This window comes from Phaethon aethereus (assembly GCF_964289735.1).
Source record: "Phaethon aethereus genome assembly, chromosome: 11".
Lineage (NCBI taxonomy): Eukaryota > Metazoa > Chordata > Aves > Phaethontiformes > Phaethontidae > Phaethon > Phaethon aethereus.
The window spans coordinates 14,024,553-14,045,029 of record NC_138587.1 but is presented as its reverse complement, the minus strand read 5'-3'; the positions used below and the strand labels follow the sequence as shown (position 1 = coordinate 14,045,029).

Here is a 20,477-nt window from a genome sequence, read left to right as displayed (position 1 = left end):
TTCGGCGAGGCTGGGAGATAAGAGCGGTGCGGAGCAGAGGGCGGCCGCCCCGTGCAAAGTACAGGGTGGCGTGAGCGAGGCAGAGGCTGGGGGACGCCCGCCGGGGGGGCCGCTGGAGCTGGTGGGGGACACGGCCATGCTCTTTGAGGAGTACCTACTGCAGGGTAAGTGCAGCCCCTTCGCCCTGGAGCGGGCGCTGGATTTGGGAAGGGGGCAGAAGCAATCGGTGCGACCCCACAGCCCATGGGAAGGGATGTGTTTCAGTAGCTGGAGATGTGCCAGCAGATGGGTGGGTTGGCGTGAGGTGGTGGGGTGGGTAACAGGTCCTTTGCCTTCCCTGCCTGCCTCAGGGTTCAGGCGATGCCCGGGCAGTGGTGGACCCCGGGGACACCCCAGTGCAGCAGGGGGGTGCCGTGGGGCCGGGCCCGGGGGTTTGCGGGTGCAGGGTACAGACGGTGCCGGTGGCAGCACGGACATGGGGCACGGGAGGAGCTGCCAGAGACAGTGTGTCACAGCGGGGACGCTGCAGGGCGGGCAGTCCAGGTGACAATTGCCCGTCCCCCGGAGGGGTTCTCCCCGGCCGCCCCCTTGTCCCACCCGAGGCACCGAGCCGCTGCTGGGAACTCCCTCTTCCCACGCCCTGCCCCACCACCCCATCTCCCCTCACAGACTCCCAGTGTGCCCCCCCTTGCTCCAGCCACCCTCTGTGGCCCCGGTGGTCCCCCGATCTCGCCGGTGCCCCTCTCTGCCCTTCCCCTGCTGCTCCCAGGGTGCCCTCCTGCCCGGTGTCCCCCCCAGTGCCCCATCCCAGTGTGTCCCCAATCCCACGCTGCGCCTCCTCCAGTGTGTCCCCACGGACCAGCGCCTCCTGCCCCAGGCCCAGTGCCCTCCCCAGCCCCCCTGTCCCCCAGGCTAAGACCCCCTCCGGAGCCCCGCCCCCGCCTCTCCGCCAATCAGACCGCACCCTTCGCAGTCGGTCCCCGCCCTCTCCTGTCAGTCACCTCACCGCACACCTGCGCCCCGCCCACGGGTCGGGCCGCGGCCGTGAGCCACGTCAGGGAGGGCGGGGCCGCGCCTGCGCAATGTGGCGGGCGGCGATGGCAGTGACAGGCTGGCAGGAAGGGGCGGGGAGCAGGAAGGGGCGGGCGGCGGCACCGGGACCGGGACTGGGAGTAGGGGTAGGACTGGGACTGCCACTGCCACGGGCGGGAAGGGCCTCACGCAGGGGCCGCGCGGCAGCACCATGCTGAAGAAGTTCGACAAGAAGGACGAGGAGTCGGGTGAGACGGGGAGTCGGGCTGTGACGGCAGGTCGAGAGGCGCTGAGAGGGGAGACCCCCCCCGTGGGTAAGGGGGAGACACCCCCCCACACCCCCACCCCGTGGGTAAGGGGGAGCTGTTAGCGATTGCTTGACCTTCCAAAACGTTAGGCTCGAGTAGCAAGGAAGAGGCTGGTATTTTATGTGGTGGATTCAGGTGGAATCGAGGCTGGATATGGCAGCGTTTACTTTCATGCTTGTGCCTTGTGGTATCTTTTTCATCTTTCTGTGAAGCTTTCTACGCAGCCTGTTCCACGTAACAAATCAGCGCATACTGAAGCGGGTTGATTCGGCGTAAATCTTGGTGATTGCTCTGTGTGACTGCGCTTGCTTTTTATTTTAATGTGCGTTAGATGCTTTGTCCTTGTTTCCCTTGTGCAAAGCCTCCAGTGACGTCTTGATAAGCAGAGAATTTATTGAGGCAGCTGTTGGAGGGGAATCGCTCTTGGCTTTTATTTTTGGGGCTCTTCTTTGGCAGCTGCCTCATGCTTTGAGGTATTGGCGTTACCTATGGCCAAGGCTGGCAGGAGATGCACTTCCTTGTATTACGGTGCTGACTCTTGTTGATTTTGGTTGTACAAAGACCTCACAGACCTCTCCTTTCTTCTTTATGCCACTGCTGCTCGTGTGCTTCCCGGCATTTTTTCTTTGCTGTTGCATTTACTTCTCATCCTATCACTTCTGTCTCGAGTGAAGATTCCTAGCATTTCCTGTGCTTGCCTTTCTCCTGTGGATTGTGTATATGTCCAAAATGTATAGCCTGAATGCTTGTTATTCTTGGTTTTAAGTGGAGCGCGTCACCCCTGAATTTACAGGCTTTGTATAGCCATTCTTTCCATGTAAAGTCTAACAGGACAGTCTTTTGTTGAGATGAGTGTGTCTGCTTAATTGGCTTCTGTGTCTTTGCTTTTCATGGATGGTTTAGGTAGCCTTGGATGAGCTGCTTCCACTGGCTCTCAGAAATGCACTTTGAGATGTTATTTTGGGCATATAATTGTTCTGAGATCCTTGCTCAGTCAGTGACTGTCTGCAAATCAGTACAAATTGTTGTTAGTCATCCAATACGAGGAGCTTTCTGAACACACAGGCTCGGCTTTCCCTGCGTCTTTCTTCTTCTCTGATGGAAGAATACTTTGACACAGGGTGCTGTGAGGACTGAGGCCTCACATACGATATATTTCCAAGATCCTTAGTGCTATGAAAGATGAAGAGGCCATGCTCTGTTGTTCATGGCTGATTTAGGGATTGTAGACATGCTGGGCCGTGGGAAATACTGTGCTGCTGGGCACGTTTTTTGGAACACATTCACTTGCTGGCTCACGCTCATACTAGAGACATTGTTTTTCTTCTTTCCCCTTGTTTTCTTCTCTCCTCAACCCCACATCAGTGTCTGTGCTTTGTTCAGCCACCTACTGCACTGGCAGACTTCTGAGCTGGAGGAGGGCAGTTTATGAACCGGGAGGGAGCCAGAGTGCAGATGTGTTTGCCTTTAAGTGTAAGGTTTACTCTTGCAAAGGCTCCTGGCAGCAGCGTAGGATGCTTCAAGCCCAGGTTAGATCGGAGCTGGGCCCAGGAGCTGTGCTCTCTAGCAGATCAGGCTTGTTAAACATCGGAAGAGCACTGGAAATGGCTGTGCTTTGTCCCAAGGCCAGGCTGAACATAGGTACTAATTAAAACCTGCTTATCAATAACTGCCAGCTTTTGAAAAGCTCCAGCTCACAAATGCTTAAGAGGCGAGCTATTAGAGACCATGCAGAATTATAGAGCTTTTCCCTCTGATTATCTCATCTTTAATTGGTGAGGGTTTTAATTATTTAGTATAATTTATTCTATTAAGTGGAACAATGAAAGTTACTCTGTGTCCAGACTCTCTAGTCCACTGTCTTGTTCTCTTAATTAATGATAGAGCTAAAAATACTTTACTGGTGTATTTCTGATTGGTTTATAAGGGAGGGATAAAGCACTCCTGACTCACCAGTTTGGCAAGCGATACCTCTTTTTGTCTGAGCTTTTGTTTCTAGGCCTGTCTTATTGATGCTCTAACTGTCAGCAAGCTCCCAGCCCAGGGGCTGGAAATAGGTCTTTGGGGATAACAGTGGAGCAGTTACTTTACAGCTAATCAGTTTGCCTTGGCTCATGGCTGGTTACTTCTGGAGGGGATGACAAACTGAAGAATGTCCTGTCTGCTCTGCCTTCCCTAACTGCTATGAAGACATACAATTAATATTACTTAAAAGAGGGAGCTCTGGTGGGCTGCTGTTCATTAAAAGTTACCCCAAAATGCTCAGTCTGATTTTAAAGTACGGGTTTGGTTAGAAAGTTGCTTTCCCATAGCATTGTCCCTGGAAAGACTTCTACTCTCTTTATTTTGCAGGTGGGGGTTCCAACCCATTCCAGCACCTGGAGAAGAGTGCAGTCTTGCAAGAGGTAAATCCTCAGATGTTCTGCTTGGGAACCTCTTTCTGCATGGAGTCTCTCCCTCTCTTGAGCAGGTCACTGGAGAACTTCAGCAAGGAACTGGGGGGTTGTTACAATCCTGCTAGCTCTGGAAGAAATGGGCAATACTCCCGTTAGTTCTTGCTTTATTGCTGGAGGGAGAAAGGGAGAAGGTTGAAATGGTCTCTGTAACAAATTGAAGACTGTGAATCATAAATGGTAATAAAATGAATAAAATTATTTGGGAAAGCTCACCCTAATACAAGAAGGTCAGGAAATCAGCCTTGAACACACCAAATGTCATGTAGATGACAAAGTTAGTGAGTAGGGTGGTTATTGAATAGTCTATGAATTTGCTCTGAAAAAAATGTCTTTCTGTTCAGCAGCAGGTAAACTTCTCGATCCCCAGACCCTGTTGTTTCACCATTATCTGTTTGCTTACAACATTGTGAATGGTGTTGGTTCCCATTAGCCTCACAGAGCTCACATGCATCTGTCGGAAGACTAGTGTTTTAGCGAGCACACAATCCAGACTTGTGTGGGTGAAAGTGTGATGAGGATTTGGCCTTTAAACCTTAATTGCACTTGGATTTGTGATCCCAGACTGTAGAACCAGCTGTTTAAAAGGGTTACATGTTTAACAGGAATTGAGGGGAAATCTGATCCAAAGTCATTAACAATCATGCCACACCTCGCTCACAGTATGTTGTTTGTATCGGTGGCCAAGACCACACAGCACAGTGTTTGCGAGGGCATGTTGGTGTCAGCATCCTTGTCTGTGCCTTTTTTTCCAGGCACGAGTGTTTAATGAGACTCCTATAAACCCACGAAAATGTGCTCATATCCTCACCAAGATCCTGTATCTCATAAACCAGGTAAGGGAGGGAAAATTTACACCTATACAGAGATACCTGCAGCAGGCCCAAAGCTGGTTGTGATAACTGGGATTTCCTTCCTTCCTTCCAAACATCTTCTAGGGGGAGCACCTTGGTGTCATGGAAGCTACGGAGTCCTTCTTTGCTATGACCAAGCTGTTTCAGTCCAATGATGTAAGTCTGCTCGTTGTTTTCTGCTGCATTTATCTGGTGGGACAAGCTGTCAACAGTGTCTTTTTCAGCCTCGAGATGTGTGTTTTTATACAGTCAGCTTTTCTGTCCTGCCTGGAGCTACCTGATCTGAGTGGGAAGAGCAGGATGAAAGTCTAGAAACAGAAATCAGCTTCCTAGCCCCTTCCGGACCTTGTAGCAGCTTAACTGAAGCATTCTCTGTTTTTTCTTCCCTCTGAATTGCTGTTTAACTCTTGAGGTTGTGCTAGGCACAGATCAAGCATCATCTAGAATACACTATGCTTTGTGCCCAGCATTAAAAGATCCTGCTTCCTGCTGAGAGCCAACGGCTCTGTGTCCTGGAGGAGGCCAGGAATTAGTACGTACTCACAGCTGGTAGTACCACCACTAGTTCACCCCCAAACCACAAAGCATTAAAATCATGAGACTGATGTAGAAATCCCCAGACTCAGGAATATCAACCGCTTGCTTTCTTGCTTTTGAAGCAACAAGGTGCCTCCAGCTAATGATTTCAAGCTTTTCTACTTATTCATGTGGGTGACAAGTGAAAGATGCAACTGTAGATCCAGCAAAATCTGGTATCTCTGCAGCTTCACCCTAAGATTGAGAGATTTAGAAGAGGGAGAGGTGTTTTGTTAATCAATATGGGTTTCGTACATCTTTTAGACTCAGGCATTGGGGCCCTCTGAAGGTATGAGGTTCTTGATCTTTGCAATAAAATCATGGAAGCAGGGAAAACAGAGATCCCTTCCTATCTGTGATCCTCTCAGCTGATGTCTGTCTTCCCCCTTTCCATGTCAGCCAACTCTTCGCAGGATGTGTTACCTGACTATCAAAGAGATGTCTTCTATTGCAGAAGATGTAATCATTGTTACTAGCAGGTCAGTCACTTCACTTTTCTTACTCTTACATTCACGCGTCCTCCAGTAATGCCTGTCCAGCCTATTGGAGATAGCTGTAGTCCCTAGGCAGGGTGAGGATAGGGAATGCCCTTGGTGAGGAAAAACTTTTTCCTTTAAAAGTGGCCATTAAAATAAAGACACTGAACTCCTAGTGATGCATGTGAAATGTGCTGTGTCCCCATATCCCATGGCCATGGGTGTTTGGATTGTCTCTTTTGGTTACATGATATGGCAGCACTGCTGTTTTTATCTCTTTTGCAAAAGGCTGTTTCATTAACTCCTACTTTCCTGTCTGAATGCCTTGAAGCTTTTTGAAGATGTCTGGCATAAATCCCAAGGCTTTCAACAGGTAGACAAGGATTTACTGCTCCTGTAGCAGCACAGGATGCGACTTCACCGGGGAAAAAAATTCCCTCTGTGAGTCATTCCTGAATCATCCCACTGAAAGGCCAGTGCCGTATGGGGAGACGGGAGCCTGAGGGTGCAGGGTCTGCTGAGGGCCGAGGCCATGCAGCAGGCAGAAGCCAGTCTCAAGTGCTGCGATGGGACGGACTCCCATCCCCTCACAGATGGTCTCGCACTGAGCAGGACCTGGGAGAAAGGGCAGGAATGAGTGCTCCGTCAGGAAGGCAAATGCCTCGGGGGTATGTGTGCCGGTCTGCTTGGCATTCAGCTGTGATGCTGGCTGCCTGCTGCTGTGTGCGCTCTGTGTGTGCACCTGAGAGCTGCTGGCTCAGGAGTGCAGTACTGAGAGCTTCCTGTTTTCAACCAGCTTAACCAAAGACATGACTGGGAAGGATGACAACTACCGAGGCCCTGCTGTGAGAGCGCTCTGTCAAATCACCGATGTAAGTGCTGCTTTTCCCTTGGGGCAGCCCTAGGCCCTTCACCTTTCCTTACTTCACCCCATCCTGCTTTCCGCTTCGCTCTTCATGCCTTTGCATCTCCCCTTTCGCACTCCTTATGGCTTTTCCGTAAGGTATCTGCTGTTGTTTCCCTCTCCCTGCAGAGTACCATGTTGCAGGCCATCGAGCGCTACATGAAGCAGGCGATTGTTGACAAAGTGCCAAGTGTATCCAGCTCTGCTCTGGTGTCCTCCTTGGTATGTACTCCCTGCGGGGTGGGCCTGAGGGACAGTCAAGCTGGGAAGCAGTCATCTGTGGTGGGACTGGACATCTTGGGAGTTTCAGGGTTTCATTGTTGCTATTCCTATCTTTGTGAACTGAGGGACTGGCACTGACTTTGTGGGAGATCATTGACCTCTTGAGGCCGCAGCCCTCAAGGCCAGGTCTCTGTGTGCTGGTTCTTTGCTCTTCTACAAGTTGCTGCTGCCAGCACCCTCATGGGGAAGGCTTGTTGCTTCTTAATGTGAGCTATTATTCCCAAATCTTCCTCTGTCCTTCTCTCATGGATTGTCTGTGTCTTCATCTCCCCACAGCACCTGCTGAAGACCAGTTATGATGTGGTAAAACGCTGGGTGAACGAGGCTCAGGAGGCAGCTTCCAGTGACAATATCATGGTGCAGGTAGGAAACCCACCACCAACACAGGGAATAGAAAGCAGCAGCTGGGAGTGTAGCAAACGGCTAGAGCTCAGCCAGGCACCTCTGGGCAACAGAGGGGATAAAAGTGGAAAGAACACACTGTGGGTTTGTGACGATCTCTTTCCCTGCACAGTATCATGCTCTGGGCTTGCTCTACCATGTGCGGAAGAATGACCGCCTGGCAGTCAACAAGATGCTCAGCAAGTTCACACGCCACGGCCTCAAGTCACCATTTGCCTACTGCATGATGATTCGAGTAGCCAGCAAGCTGCTGGAGGAAGAGGCTGGCAGGTGAGGGGGCTCCTTTGCCCTGCTGGAAGAATTTCCTCAGGTCCTGCTTCCATCTCTTGCAGACATCTCATGAGGGCAATTATTTCCATCTTTGAAGAGCAGCATGCAGCTTCTACCCTCTTATTGTTAGGTGAAAGGCAGCAGAGAAAATCCAGGATGCTTTCATGGTTGTTATGAGATGGCTTCTGAGAGTCTTGTCTGTGTGCTTGCACATCAAATACTTTCTTGTTTCTCTGGACTGTTTTGCATAGTTGTTCTTTATTGAGATATTCTACATCATTTTCTCTGTCTGCTGTAATTATTGGGCTACCATGTATGCAGCCTGGCTTCCTGGTGGATAAGACTTGTGGTGTGTACAGTCAGCTCTTGGTGTGTGAGGGCTGAGGGAGATCCTCTTTAGCCTGTAAGTCTGAGGGTGTCTTCTCAGAAAGCAGCCTGACTTCCAGCCCAAGCATGCTGGAAGTACAGTATAATGACCACTGCAAAATCTGGAGACAGTGGGTTTATGGCTGCTTTTACCTTTCCACAGGCTATGGAAACTGCCCATTTCTGCTGCTGGATTCTTCATTTCTGTTAGCACCTTTGTTTTAATTAATTCTTGTGGGGTTTTTTTTGTCCTTTAGCCGTGATAGCCCCCTGTTTGATTTCATCGAGAGCTGCCTAAGAAACAAGCACGAGATGGTGGTGTATGAAGCTGCATCTGCCATTGTTAACCTGCCCAACTGCACTGCCAAAGAGCTGGCTCCAGCTGTCTCCGGTAAATGTGGCACTCAAGGAAAAGGCGAGGGGATTATGGGCCTGCATTGGTGACACCTGCTGATTACCCCTAGAAACAAGGACCTTGTGTAGTTTCAGGCTTGTAATGCTGCTGTACCCTTTGTTGCTTTATGCTGCTGCTGAGAGCTTGTGGTGTGTGTCAGTAGCTTTGCTCCAGTATTCGCGTGGTGTGTTCAAGTGTGGGTTACTGGAGGGGTCTTTTTTTTTTATGCTGTGAAACAGGGCTGAATTCTAACTGATACACTCAGTCTAAAGCAGAGAAGACAAGGTGTTGGTGTCCTGTCTTCCCAGTTCAGTCCAGTCCAAAGGTTCTCCTGAGTTGGGACTGTTGGCAGGTAGGGAGGCTGTGTGTCACCTCTCTGCACAGGGAGGATGCCCTTCATGGGCCAGCTCTGAGGTTTGCATAGAAATGGAGAACATCAGTTCAAATTGACTTAATAGGAAAGATGACAAGGTGATGAAATTGGCTTTCAAGAGGAGCGAAGCATAGCGGCACCATGGAAAATGAGGGAGGTGGATAAGACCTAGTTGTCAGCAGGGATGTATGGCAAAGGGGACAACAGTGAGGGAGGAAGCTGGTAAATTCACTGTTGCTTCTTAAACATCCTTCTAGTTATCTTGTACTTGCAACTGTCTCTTCGCTGAAGCTCTTGCTTTAGGTATGAAACGCTCCTCAATAATAGATTGCCTAAACATCTGCCTTTGTTGGTTTTCCCACCTTGCAGTTTTGCAGCTGTTCTGCAGCTCCCCGAAAGCAGCACTGAGATACGCAGCCGTCCGTACCCTCAACAAGGTAGGAGCCAGTCTCTTGGGAGCTGTAATAGTTTCTCATGTGCAGGGAGGTGCAGACTTCAGAAGAGAAAGGGGGACAGATTATGTGATGATTTTGATGAATAACCTCTACCCTGGACTACAGTCTACATTTCATTGCTTTCTGAGTGGAATAAAACCTCAAAGAATACTTTACACAAGGCAAGGGGGAAGCAATCACTTTCACAGGTCTCTAGAAGAGTGTCACTGGTCTTCCGTGTTACTGCTTTCCCTTCTGAGCTCCTTTACAAGGAGCTCCTTGTAAAACAGGGATCAAACCTTGATGCTGCTTCTTGCCTGCTCTGTGGCAATCTTTGCTCCAGCTTTTCCCTTGACCTTGTAAACCCTAAAAAAGAAAAAGGCAGAATGGCAGTGTCTGGTAACTGCTGTGCTTCCACCCACAAAGCTGTTCTGCACAGCTAGGCTCACTGAGGTTTCTCTTGGGAGTTATAGCTTTATTTTCTTAATATATAGAGGAGAATGAGAGAGTTAAAAATAGTAAAAAAATGTTTATTACTACTGCTTCTCTTCCAGCAATTCCGCAGGAAGACCGAGTTTATTACTCTAACCTCAGATTAGTTGATTCTCTGAGATGACCTTCATGTACAGTCTGTAGCATTTATTTGTACAGGAAAGAGAGCTTATAGAGACTTGGTGGGTTTTGCCAGCTGGGCCTTTTGCATCTATTGAGTGATTTCCACTCTTCCTTCTCTTGCTCTAGGTGGCCATGAAGCACCCATCTGCTGTGACTGCCTGTAATCTAGACCTGGAGAACCTTGTGACGGACTCCAACCGCAGCATAGCCACCCTGGCCATCACCACGCTGCTGAAAACCGGCAGTGAGAGCAGCATTGACCGGCTCATGAAGCAGATCTCCTCTTTCATGTCAGAAATCTCAGATGAGTTCAAAGTAAGGAAGTGAGAGGAGGAGGAACGCGCAGGTTCCTGAAGAAACCCCTTGGTCTTTGTCCATATTTACATGTGCACTCTGAAATCTGCATGGAGCTGCTGCCAGAAGCTGGGCTGCGGAGTATTTGCAGGGAAGAGAAAGAATCTGAGGCTGTCGGCCTGAGCCATGCCTCGGTTGTACAGCAGCCAGCTCCAATCACGTGCTCTCTTCTGGGGAGATGCACTTTGAGAATTAAATCTCCTTTTTTTCTTTCCAGTGGGTGTGGGCTTTTGCTGGCCCAGTGCATAAAGATTAATCTCCTCCAATTCCTAGGATTGTACCTCCTGGAACTGCATTTGTTGGATAAGTAAAGGCAAAACTGTAGTTTCCAGGCTAGGGGCCAGCACAAAATTGACACAATTCAACTATTTTTTCCTGCCTGGTGAGACAGAATCCTTTTTTACTTGCCCCCCTTTTCCTCCAGGTGGTAGTGGTGCAGGCCATCAATGCGCTGTGTCAGAAGTACCCTCGCAAACATGCCGTCCTGATGAACTTTCTTTTCACTATGCTTCGGGAAGAGGTAAGTTTGCAGGGCAACTACTTCGTGTTCCTTGTTTGTATGCATGAACTGCAGGACCGCAGAGTGGCCCCTGTGAGAGTCAAGCTTTTACTGATAATGCTGTGCAGTAAGAGCCTCTCTCTAAAAGGCTTGCGGTCTAACTGGTACAAATGGACAGCTGTGCACACTAGTTATATGCGTACTGTCAGGCGTATTTTTAACGTGGTTTTCATTCTTTGATTTTTTGGGGGGTTTATTAGCTCTCAAAGCAAATGCAGGCAACAGCAGATCTGTTGGCAGTTCATGTGTTTCACATTTGAGCCAGCTTGCTTTTATACTTTGACAGCAAATTCCAAGAAGTTTTGTCTTGTACACAAAGATTTGATAACAACCTATTTATTGATGACATGGGACCCCTTTTGTTCTCTTCTCTACGCTGTGGCAGTGAAGGGATCATGAGTACCTATAACCATTCTCTGCATTCAGTCAGACAAATTGCAGAAAGACAGCTTTACAGATGTTTGCTGAGGACATTTCTAAATGAGCTAACATGCCTGCAACACAGCTGGCACCACTGCTTGCTCTGACATCACTTTCTGCCAATTACAGCCTCTCGTTTGGGAACAAACCAGAGCATCTCACTTTGCTCCTGTGAAAAATGGACCATTCTCCTTTCCGAGATTTTCTGTGGGTGGATGGTATCATTTTGAATGTGGTTTTGTAGTTCAAACCATTCTGTTTTAAAGCTTTTTTTAATCCAAAGTAGTTCCAGAAAGATCCCCCAAATGCCCAGCACTGTGCATGAAACTGGCAGAGGATTGTGTGCAGTTTAATCCCCTGCTGTGTATTCAGGACACTAGTAAATAATGTCTGAAGATAACTGGCATTAATGGCATGTCAGGTTATGGAGTATGCCTCGGGAGGTATTGATTGCCTGTCTTCCCACATTAATGGGGCTGTTTGCTGGGTCCTGCTGTGGCAGATATGATCCTTAATATATTTCTCTTGTGATTCATCCTCAGATGTCTGGTGCTAAAGGGGAGAGGGTTGGGTTTTTTCTCCTCCCGTATGGCTGTTTTTATGCATTAATTCTAGCAGCAGAGGATTTTGAAGATGATGTAAACCCTTCAGGTGGATAGATTCTTTTACCTCCTTTAGGACTTGTTTTTTTTCTTCACTGCAGCCGTTCTGAAGGGAGCTGGCAGGAGAGCTTGAATGTTAGCTGGCCCTCTGGGTATAAAGGGGGTCAAGTGTGGGGGCAGCATTACTGCCCTTCTCTTTTCAAACACAGATTAAAGGCACTGAGTGTGAGTGAAATTCTTTCCTGTCTGGCTAGTTCAGAGTCTCTAAAATACTATGAGATTTCCTGCTGAGCAGTTCCCTTTTGCTCCTTAGGGCGGCTTTGAATACAAGCGAGCCATCGTGGACTGCATCATCAGCATCATTGAGGAGAACTCAGAGAGCAAAGAGACAGGCCTGTCTCACCTCTGCGAATTCATTGAGGACTGCGAGTTCACTGTGCTGGCCACTCGTATCCTCCATCTCTTGGGGCAGGAAGGGCCCAAAACCAACAATCCCTCCAAATACATTCGCTTCATCTACAACAGGGTTGTCCTGGAGCATGAAGAAGTCCGGGCAGGTAAGAAACAGACCTGGAAAGCTGTCTGCCCTATGGCAGATCTTCAAGGAAATACAGTGTCTGAACTTCTCTGCTTTTGAGGATTGTGATTTGCTCTAGTCCTGAGCAGATCTTTTTACACAGCAAAGGTCTTGCGGTAGTGTTGATGGAAGAGGTGTCCTGCAGCTGAGAAAGGGAGGGAGATGCAGTGACTCTGAAACTAGGCAGAGGAGGTTTGCAGGTGCTTTACTGTAATACATCTGCCTCTTTCTAGTCACAGTAATGCTTTATAGCAGTGCTAGCATCTCTGATGTGGCATTTGATCAAGGCCAGGAAATGGAGGAAAATTCAGCTGACTTCTTTGCTTTCTAATTCTGTTTTAATGACTTGTGCTACAGGTGCTGTAAGTGCCCTGGCCAAGTTTGGAGCCCAGAATGAGGAGATGTTACCGAGTATTTTAGTGTTGCTGAAAAGGTGAGTTGCACCTCAGAGTTTCTCAGCATCCTGGATGAAAAACCCTGTTCGCTTGAGAGCTTGTTAGCATCCCCATGTGCATCTAGGCTCTTCTAGCTCTGGATCCAAGAAGGTGCACTGGGTACCTGGGATCCTGTGATGGGATCACCACTGCATTCAGCACCACGAAGTGGATGGACGCCAAGTGTGATGGATAATTGCTTTTCTAATACAATTACTAGTAGATTGCTTGTTGTCTCCTATGGCATGTTCTTTCTGGCCCTGTAAGGTGGCTTAGTCACCTGTATTCATTTACGTGGACTCTGCTGCCTTGCACTGAAAGAAGTTTTCCACTTTCCTCGCAGGTGTGTGATGGATGATGACAACGAAGTGAGAGACAGAGCAACCTTCTACCTGAATGTTCTGGAGCAGAAGCAGAAAGCCCTCAATGCTGGCTACATCCTGAATGGTAGTGCAGGAAACCCTCAAAACAAGTCTGCACCTCTTTCCTGGTTTAACAAGTGACAAAGAGCTGGCATTATCTGTGGTTTCAGTGACCTGCCCCTTCTGTCCCCAGGTTTGACGGTCTCCATCCCTGGCCTGGAGAGGGCTCTGCATCAGTATACCCTGGAGCCCTCTGAGAAACCCTTTGACTTGAAATCCGTTCCTTTGGCAACAGCTCCTATTGTCGAGCAAAGACCAGGTGAGGAACAGTCCCCTGAATGCTGATCCAAACTGCTAGTAATTACCTTGTAGCTCCAGCCCTTGGACAACAGACTGCATTGGACTTGCTGGGAATTGCTGAGCTCCATCCTGTTTGAATTTTGTGGGACTGTATCTTCTGTAAAGGCTAAGACCAGCAAATCTGGTTGCTCCTACAATACTGTTGTGGTTTAGTCCAACTGCTAATAATAGTAATAGTTGGTAATCCTCTTTAGAACTGCTGCAGTTCCAAAGGCATTTTCGAAGCTAAATACGGATGTCTAGTCCATAGCAAGATGAGAAATGAACTCCCTTCCTTTCCTTAGTCAAATCCCTCTCCAGACATTGATCTGTTTGCTGATTTAGTTACTTCTCCCTCTTCACTGTCAAATCTTTTGGGTTTTGTTTGTTTTCTTTTTCTTTTGCAGAAAATGCCCCTGTTGCTGTAGTCAAACAGCCAGAGAAGGTGGCAGCAACACGGCAAGAAATATTCCAAGGTAAACTGATGCAAGGCCTCTTCTAGGCCTGTGTGTGAGAACAAGATAGCCACCTCTTGCTGAGCCTGCCTTAGCCCCTCAGGCCTTTTCCCACCTCCTTTCAGGGCTCCCAACTTTAAGTCAAGTCTTCACTCCTGGGGCGTGGGGGTGCCTGCAGTCCTGTTCTCTCTGTCTTGCAATAGATGTGGGCAAAGGATGACTCTGCCTTTAAACATTCACTATGGACTTTTAAAATTATGGATGTTTGATGGATAGTCCCTTGCTGCAGCAGCTTCTGACAGCCTAAATGAGGGCTTTGAAATTCCTAGCACCTTCCTGTGGGTTGGGGAAGGCAATGGTTTCTGTGTCTTCTGTTTCAGAGCAACTGGGGGCAATCCCAGAGTTTCGGGGACTGGGCCCACTCTTCAAGTCTTCCCCAGAGCCTGTCGCCCTGACGGAGCTGGAGACGGAGTACGTGGTTCGTTGCACGAAGCACACGTTTGTCAGCCACATGGTGTTCCAGGTGGGCAGCTATGGCATGTGGTGCTGAAAGAGGATTGGAAAATAAGCTCCTGACTGGTTAAAAGCTTCACTGGGAAGAAACAGCTCAGGGATATCTGTGTTCAAAGCATGTCACTGCAATGAGGAGTCCTTAGTTTCTCATCCAGGGCAGCAGAGCCCCAGAAAAAATTTATGAGGGAGCATGTGTGCGTGTCTGAACAATGCTTACAGGTACAGTCAAAATAAATCAAACAAGCACTAGATGGGGCTGTTCTCACTGAGGAGTTGGCAAGGGGAGTTGTTTTCCTTCCTCAGGGTCCCCAAGCATGTGGTTTGGGCATGAAAGAGAGAAGCTTACTATAGCTGAGAGGCTGAAAGGGGTACCCAAGAAAGGATGTGGTGGGGGAGAGCTCTTCATCCCCTGTGTTTTGTTTTAGCCTGTGTAATACAGGTGTGTTTTTTCTGTACATCTTGGCCTTGGCTGTACTGCCCTGCTGCTACACGTGAGATGTTAGAATCGATGTACCAGCATCTTTGCCTGGGCCTCAGGCAGTTCAAGGCACAGCAAGTCCTATGCTAGCTTGTGAGCAGCAGTGTTTTGTCCTTGGCCAGCTCCTTCCTGAAAAGCTCAGAACTGCTTACACAGCCCTTATAGGGGTTGATCTTTGTTTCTGTTGTCCATCCACCAGATGCCATTGTATGAGGTTAAGTGACTTGTCATTGCAGCCAGAACGAAGACTAATGAAGTAAGCTTAGACTTGCTGAAGCCATCCATCAAGCTTGATGAAGCTTGCTCAAACAAAGTATCATCTCCCCATCTGCTGTGGGGCACTGTGCCCCTGTAGCATCAAGTGAGAATATGTAGGCAACACAGTACTCAAATTTCCATACAGCAAAGAGTTACCCTAGGAATTACTATCCAGGGAGAAAGGACAAAGTACATTCAGAGGAAAAAGTTTCATACTAACTGGTGAACTGAAACAGGCAGAAGCTGACACATTCCTGCCCTCGCTGAATTGGTGCTCCTGCCTGGGTTGCAGAGGGCAGGCATTGGGTAGTTGTGTGCTGATTAATTTTAAGTGTTGCTGCCTTAAAAAAAAAAAAAAAAAAAAAAAAAAAAGCTTGCTGAAGCACTGGAGGCCCCTTTTTCTCCCCTAAAGCATTTAATTGAGTAGTTTTTAGTCACAATTGCTCCGTGACTAAACTGGAATGCATGAGCCCTATGACTAGCCAGCTGATAGCGAGGTGCACTGTTGAAACACAAACAGGTAGAGGTTCACAAGTTGACACCACGCTCCCACTCTGCTTAAAGTGAGTCTGCTACTAGATCTATAGCGAGCAGCTTCAAGCTGTTGCTGCTTTCCCCTTCCCTGTTTAGTTTGACTGCACGAACACCCTGAACGATCAGATCCTGGAGAATGTCACGGTGCAGATGGAGCCAACAGAGGGGTATGAGGTCATTGGCTACGTACCTGCCAAAACCCTGGTGTACAACCAGCCAGGTACCTGCTACACACTGGTGGCACTGTCTGAGGAGGATCCAACAGCAGGTAAACAGTTTGCCCTCTGTGTTTTCTTGATGTCCCCCAAATTAAGCGTACTGTGTTGCTCACCCCCACACATTCTACCTTGCATCCTAGCCAGATATTTATAGCCTGTGTGTGGGTGCAGCCCTGAGTGATGCTGAGCATGACTTCTCTTTGCTGTTTGGGGGCTGTCAGGCCTCCCTTCTCTCCTGGTTCCCTTGTGCTGTAGCATCGTCGAGCATTTCAGACAAATGCTAGAATTTCAGCGATGCCCATTTGAACTGAACGTCCCCACATTTGTCACTGCCCAGAACGCGGACCAGGCCTTACCTGTGCTTTGGTCTCCCTGGTTTGTGTTCTGGGCCTGCTCGCCTGTGTGTGGTGCTGCCGTTCACCCAGCAGCACCCATCTTGGGGGTGAGTCATCATCGCTTCCTCTCCCAGCTGGGTGGTGTTCATCAGCTGCCGTGTTGCAGTGCAAGGTGGCTTCATCTCGGAGGCGCACGAACCGATCCCTAGATAAGGATCTTGCCTCTTCACAAGGCGCTGGTGGGACATGTTTAGTTAGTATTCCCAACACAGCTTGAGGTTCTTCAGTTACAGCGCTTGATCTGAGGATTATGGTCTTGTAGAACCATCGTGTGCCTGCCTCTATCACTGTTTGCTAGCCTTAATATTACAAATAAATACCTTGTCCTTGAGAGACGGAAACTGTCGGAGAGGCCTTTCTAGGTCACTGGCTGAGCCTGTGCTGTTGACAGTGAGGGGGAGAACCCAGCTGCCCAAAGTTTCCCGGTTCTGCTGCAGGGGATTGCAGATCTGGTGGTGACCTGAGCTTTGCCTCCCCTGTCTCCAGTGGCCTGTACCTTCAGCTGCATGATGAAGTTCACTGTCAAGGACTGTGATCCGAACACGGGTGAGACAGACGACGAGGGTTACGAGGATGAGTATGTGGTAAGGAGCGGGGCAGGTACCTGATCACGGAAACTGCAGTTGTTTTGAGGGTTTTTTGATCTTTACTCTGATGCCTGCAAGCAACTACGTGACCGCTGACACTGATGTGAGCAGCATCGTGTGAAGGGCAGGTTCTTGCTGCCTCTCTGGTGTCTGTCCCAGGATGCGGCTGTGGGTTTGGAGAGCTTCCTTTGTCTCGTTTGGAGTATCCTCCTGTTGCTCTCCAGGCAGGCACCTGACTCTGCAGGACACTAACATTTTGGGAGGCTGTCGTGTGTCCTCCAGGCTTGGCTGGCTGTGCCCTACAGGCTCCAGCAGTTGCACAGTCAGGTTTATGGAGACAGAGGGCCCTTGGACATCTTTTGTTCTCTGTGAGTTGCTCTCTGATGGCACAGTTAATTGCCTCGTGCTTCCCTGATACAGCCAGATTGCCATCCTTGTTCTTGCTCTGGGGAAGGTGGGGCTTTTCCCTCCCCAGAACAGAGACCGATGAAAGCACCGATGCTGCAGAAGCACCTCTCTTCTAGGCTTGGCTGTTTCCAGGATGGCTGTTGTTACTGCAAAGGAAGAAGCTGAACTTATGCTTGGTCAGAAACTGTGACTGGCTCACAGAGGGTAGTGTTTACCCTCCAGAGAAGAAGGGATGTTGTGACACAACCAGCTTGTTAGCTCGAGAAGCTGTTTTCTATGTGTTGCCTGTCACTGTGGCAAATCTGATTAGAGGCACTGCTGTGCAGTGAGTCTCTGAGGACACAACGTCCTCCCAGAATGATCAGGAAAGGTTTTTCCCGGAGGAACATGCAAGGTTAACCCCTCCCTCTGCTTCCCACCACTCAGCAAGGCATTTGAGTGATAGTTAAAAAAACTCTTCTGTGTGTTTCAGTGAGAATCAGGAAGAGATTCTTTCCTGCAATGATGGCTGAAATGAATGCAGGCTGGTGTCTAGCCAGTTCTGGCACTGGCTGCTCTTCAATACATACTCTGGAGGAACAAACCCACTTCTGCCTTGCACAGACGTAGTCACAGCAGCACTGCAGTGAACTTGGCACACACCGTTAGGTGATAGCAAGTGTCTGACAGTGTCTCACTGTACTTTACCAGCCTACAAAACCATGGGCCAGACAGGCAAAATAGAAGCTTATGTGCATTCCAGGGAAGCAAATGCTGCATCTGTGTGAGCACCAGCAGCTATTTCTTAGCTTTTGTCCTCTGCTTGGGACGTTTGTCCAGTGCTTTGATCTGTGTCAGGCCAAGGGCCATGCTCAGAATGGGAACCTGCTTTGTAAACCCTGGAAATGGCATGACTGGTGGCTTTCCCAGGCCAAGCAGTTGCTCAGCCGAGTGGTGTTTGCTCGAGCAAACTAGAAGGGGCAGGGCTTGCTCTGACATTCATGAGTGGAAGTGGAAGGTGTCTCCTACACTCACCTGATCCCAGGGAATCCAATCTAAAGTTCACTCTGGAGAGAGCAGACTTGGGAACAACCATGTTTCATTTGAACCTCTTCTACCACCAGCTTGAAGACCTGGAGGTAACAGTGGCTGATCACATCCAGAGAGTTCTGAAGCCAAACTTTGGAGCAGCCTGGGATGAAGTGGGTGATGAGTATGAGAAGGAAGAGACCTTTACTTTATCTGCTATTAAAACGCTTGAAGGTAAGGCGGGGGCCGGCCCAGCAGAGCTCTTAACATTTTTCTCTCTCCAGTGGGCAAAGTCCAGAAACGCAGCCAGGCTCACTTTAGGTCTCTCACAGAAAGGCTAATGGGGCAAAACCCTTCACAAGTAATTTCACTGTAGCTGTTAAATGTGGAGCTACAGTTACTGTGATAACAAGTTAGTTGATGTTCAGAAAAACCAAATGAGTATTCTGGGCCCTTTGGAGACCAGGCTGGATTGTGGGAGGCAAGAGAACATCTTGCTTTGCTCTCGCACTCTGCCCTCCCGAGCACACAGCCCATAATTCAGCTGTGAGCTCCCACTTTCCTTCTGTGAAAGGAGGAGATGCTCTGACCTTAGGACTCAAGACCAATTAAAATAAGATGCGTTAAGCAGAAAGCATGAGGTTGGTGGGCAGGCTTGTGGTGTAGGCCCTCTTCTCTTCATCATGTATTGAAGACTCCTCTTGTTGCTTCTGAGAAACCTGTAAAAATGCGGTGCTTTTGATGGCTTAGAAAGGGTGTCCTTGTCCTATAGCCGTCTCTTCTTCCTTGCACAGCACCTTGGGCTCAATACCTGCCCTGAGGCCTTTACACATTCCTCCTGAAGACCTTCCACGTGTCTCCTTCTCTCTGCATCTCTCCCCAGAGAAGCAAGCTGGCTGTCAGGCTCGCACAGTAAGCATGCAGCCAGCTGCATTCTCCTACTTCCACTGTCTGACTCATTCACCCTCCTGTTTCTGTTGCACCTTTGCAACAGATAACGGAGATATCTAACACAGATAACCTTTGGCTCAGATAACGGAGCTGCCGTGTGGCGGTGAGGGTTTTGTGTGTTGCGTTTGCCTCTCTGGTGGCCTCTAAAATCACAGTGCTACTGGCCAGTGCTACACATCCCTCAGGACAAGGAACATGAACCTAAACATGCAGGGAGGGCTTGAGTCACCTTTAGAAGCTCTTTTTGTGTCCCTGTCAAGATGCCCATGACATGGAGCCTGTGTTATTTATTTTTTCCTTAACAGAGGCAGTTAGTAATATTGTGAAGTTCCTGGGGATGCAGCCCTGTGAGCGATCGGATAAAGTGCCAGATAACAAGAACTCTCACACGCTGTACCTGGCAGGTGAGCTGTGGGGTGAGGTCTCTGCTTGAGGAGCAGCTCTTTGGGAGGTTGCACAGAGCTGCCTGTTGAAGAATCAGGGCAGGAGTTTCTGATGGAGCCTCCTGTGCTCCAGGTAGGATTTGGAGGCTTGTCCGTGCCATGGTTTCTGCCTCTGCAAGTGTAGAGCAGCCGTTGTTGAGATCGGGGAGCATGCTGTGGTGGGGTTATGTTGGGATCAGGCCCAGGCTCAGCTGGGTGGAATTTGCTGTCTTCATGATCTGTGGCATCCTGGTTTGGAGTGAGCCTTTGGGGGAAGGTACAGCACCCTTGCCCAGCAAAATGGATGTGTACTGGAGCTCTTAGAAGAGTGGCTGGTGGTCGCTGATGGAGGGCCTGGATCTCTTCTCAAGCTGGAGTTTATTTTACACTTAGCTTTCATGAGTTTTACAGTAGCAAGAGTCACAGGTATGTTATAACAAGTGAGAAATGTGCTGCCCAGTGCCAGGGATTTGCCAGACTACCCGTGGGAAACCTGCCCGTGCCAAGCAGTAGCATTTGTTTTTGGGCTTGCAGGGGAGGGTGGTGTGCAACACGCTCACTCCTTCTTTCCACTCTCCCTTCCAGGTGTGTTCCGGGGTGGCCATGACCTCCTGGTCCGGTCTCGTCTTGTCCTGACCGACACCGTGACGATGCAGGTCACTGCCCGCAGCGGAGAGGAGCTCCCCGTGGATGTGGTCATGGCCTCCGTTGGATAAACCGCCTTTTCCGGGGCTCTCCTGACACCATGCCCCTTCTTCCTCTGTCGGCAGAATAGGGATCGCGTTCACTACAGCATCTTTTGTGTAACCGGGGCTCTGTCTATAAAATCGCGGTGTTTTCACCGCCCCCCCCGCGGTGGCGGCT

General features: G+C 49.3%; 1 protein-coding gene across 1 annotated transcript; it reads left to right on the top strand.

The window, feature by feature from the left end:
• Positions 1-1,243: 1,243 nt before the first annotated feature.
• Positions 1,244-20,468, top strand: COPG1 (COPI coat complex subunit gamma 1; the record flags this gene model as incomplete). The annotated part of the gene is made up of 24 exons (XM_082004449.1): positions 1,244-1,280; positions 3,693-3,745; positions 4,549-4,629; positions 4,732-4,803; positions 5,623-5,702; positions 6,496-6,571; positions 6,733-6,825; positions 7,162-7,248; positions 7,400-7,557; positions 8,181-8,314; positions 9,060-9,127; positions 9,866-10,054; positions 10,518-10,613; positions 11,988-12,231; positions 12,609-12,684; positions 13,029-13,132; positions 13,241-13,366; positions 13,794-13,862; positions 14,222-14,364; positions 15,721-15,892; positions 16,724-16,821; positions 18,336-18,474; positions 19,497-19,595; positions 20,199-20,468. 24 exons carry the CDS (start codon positions 1,244-1,246, stop codon positions 20,327-20,329), a joined length of 2,625 nt encoding a protein of 874 aa, XP_081860575.1. The 3' UTR covers positions 20,330-20,468.
• Between the last annotated feature and the right edge of the window lie 9 nt (positions 20,469-20,477).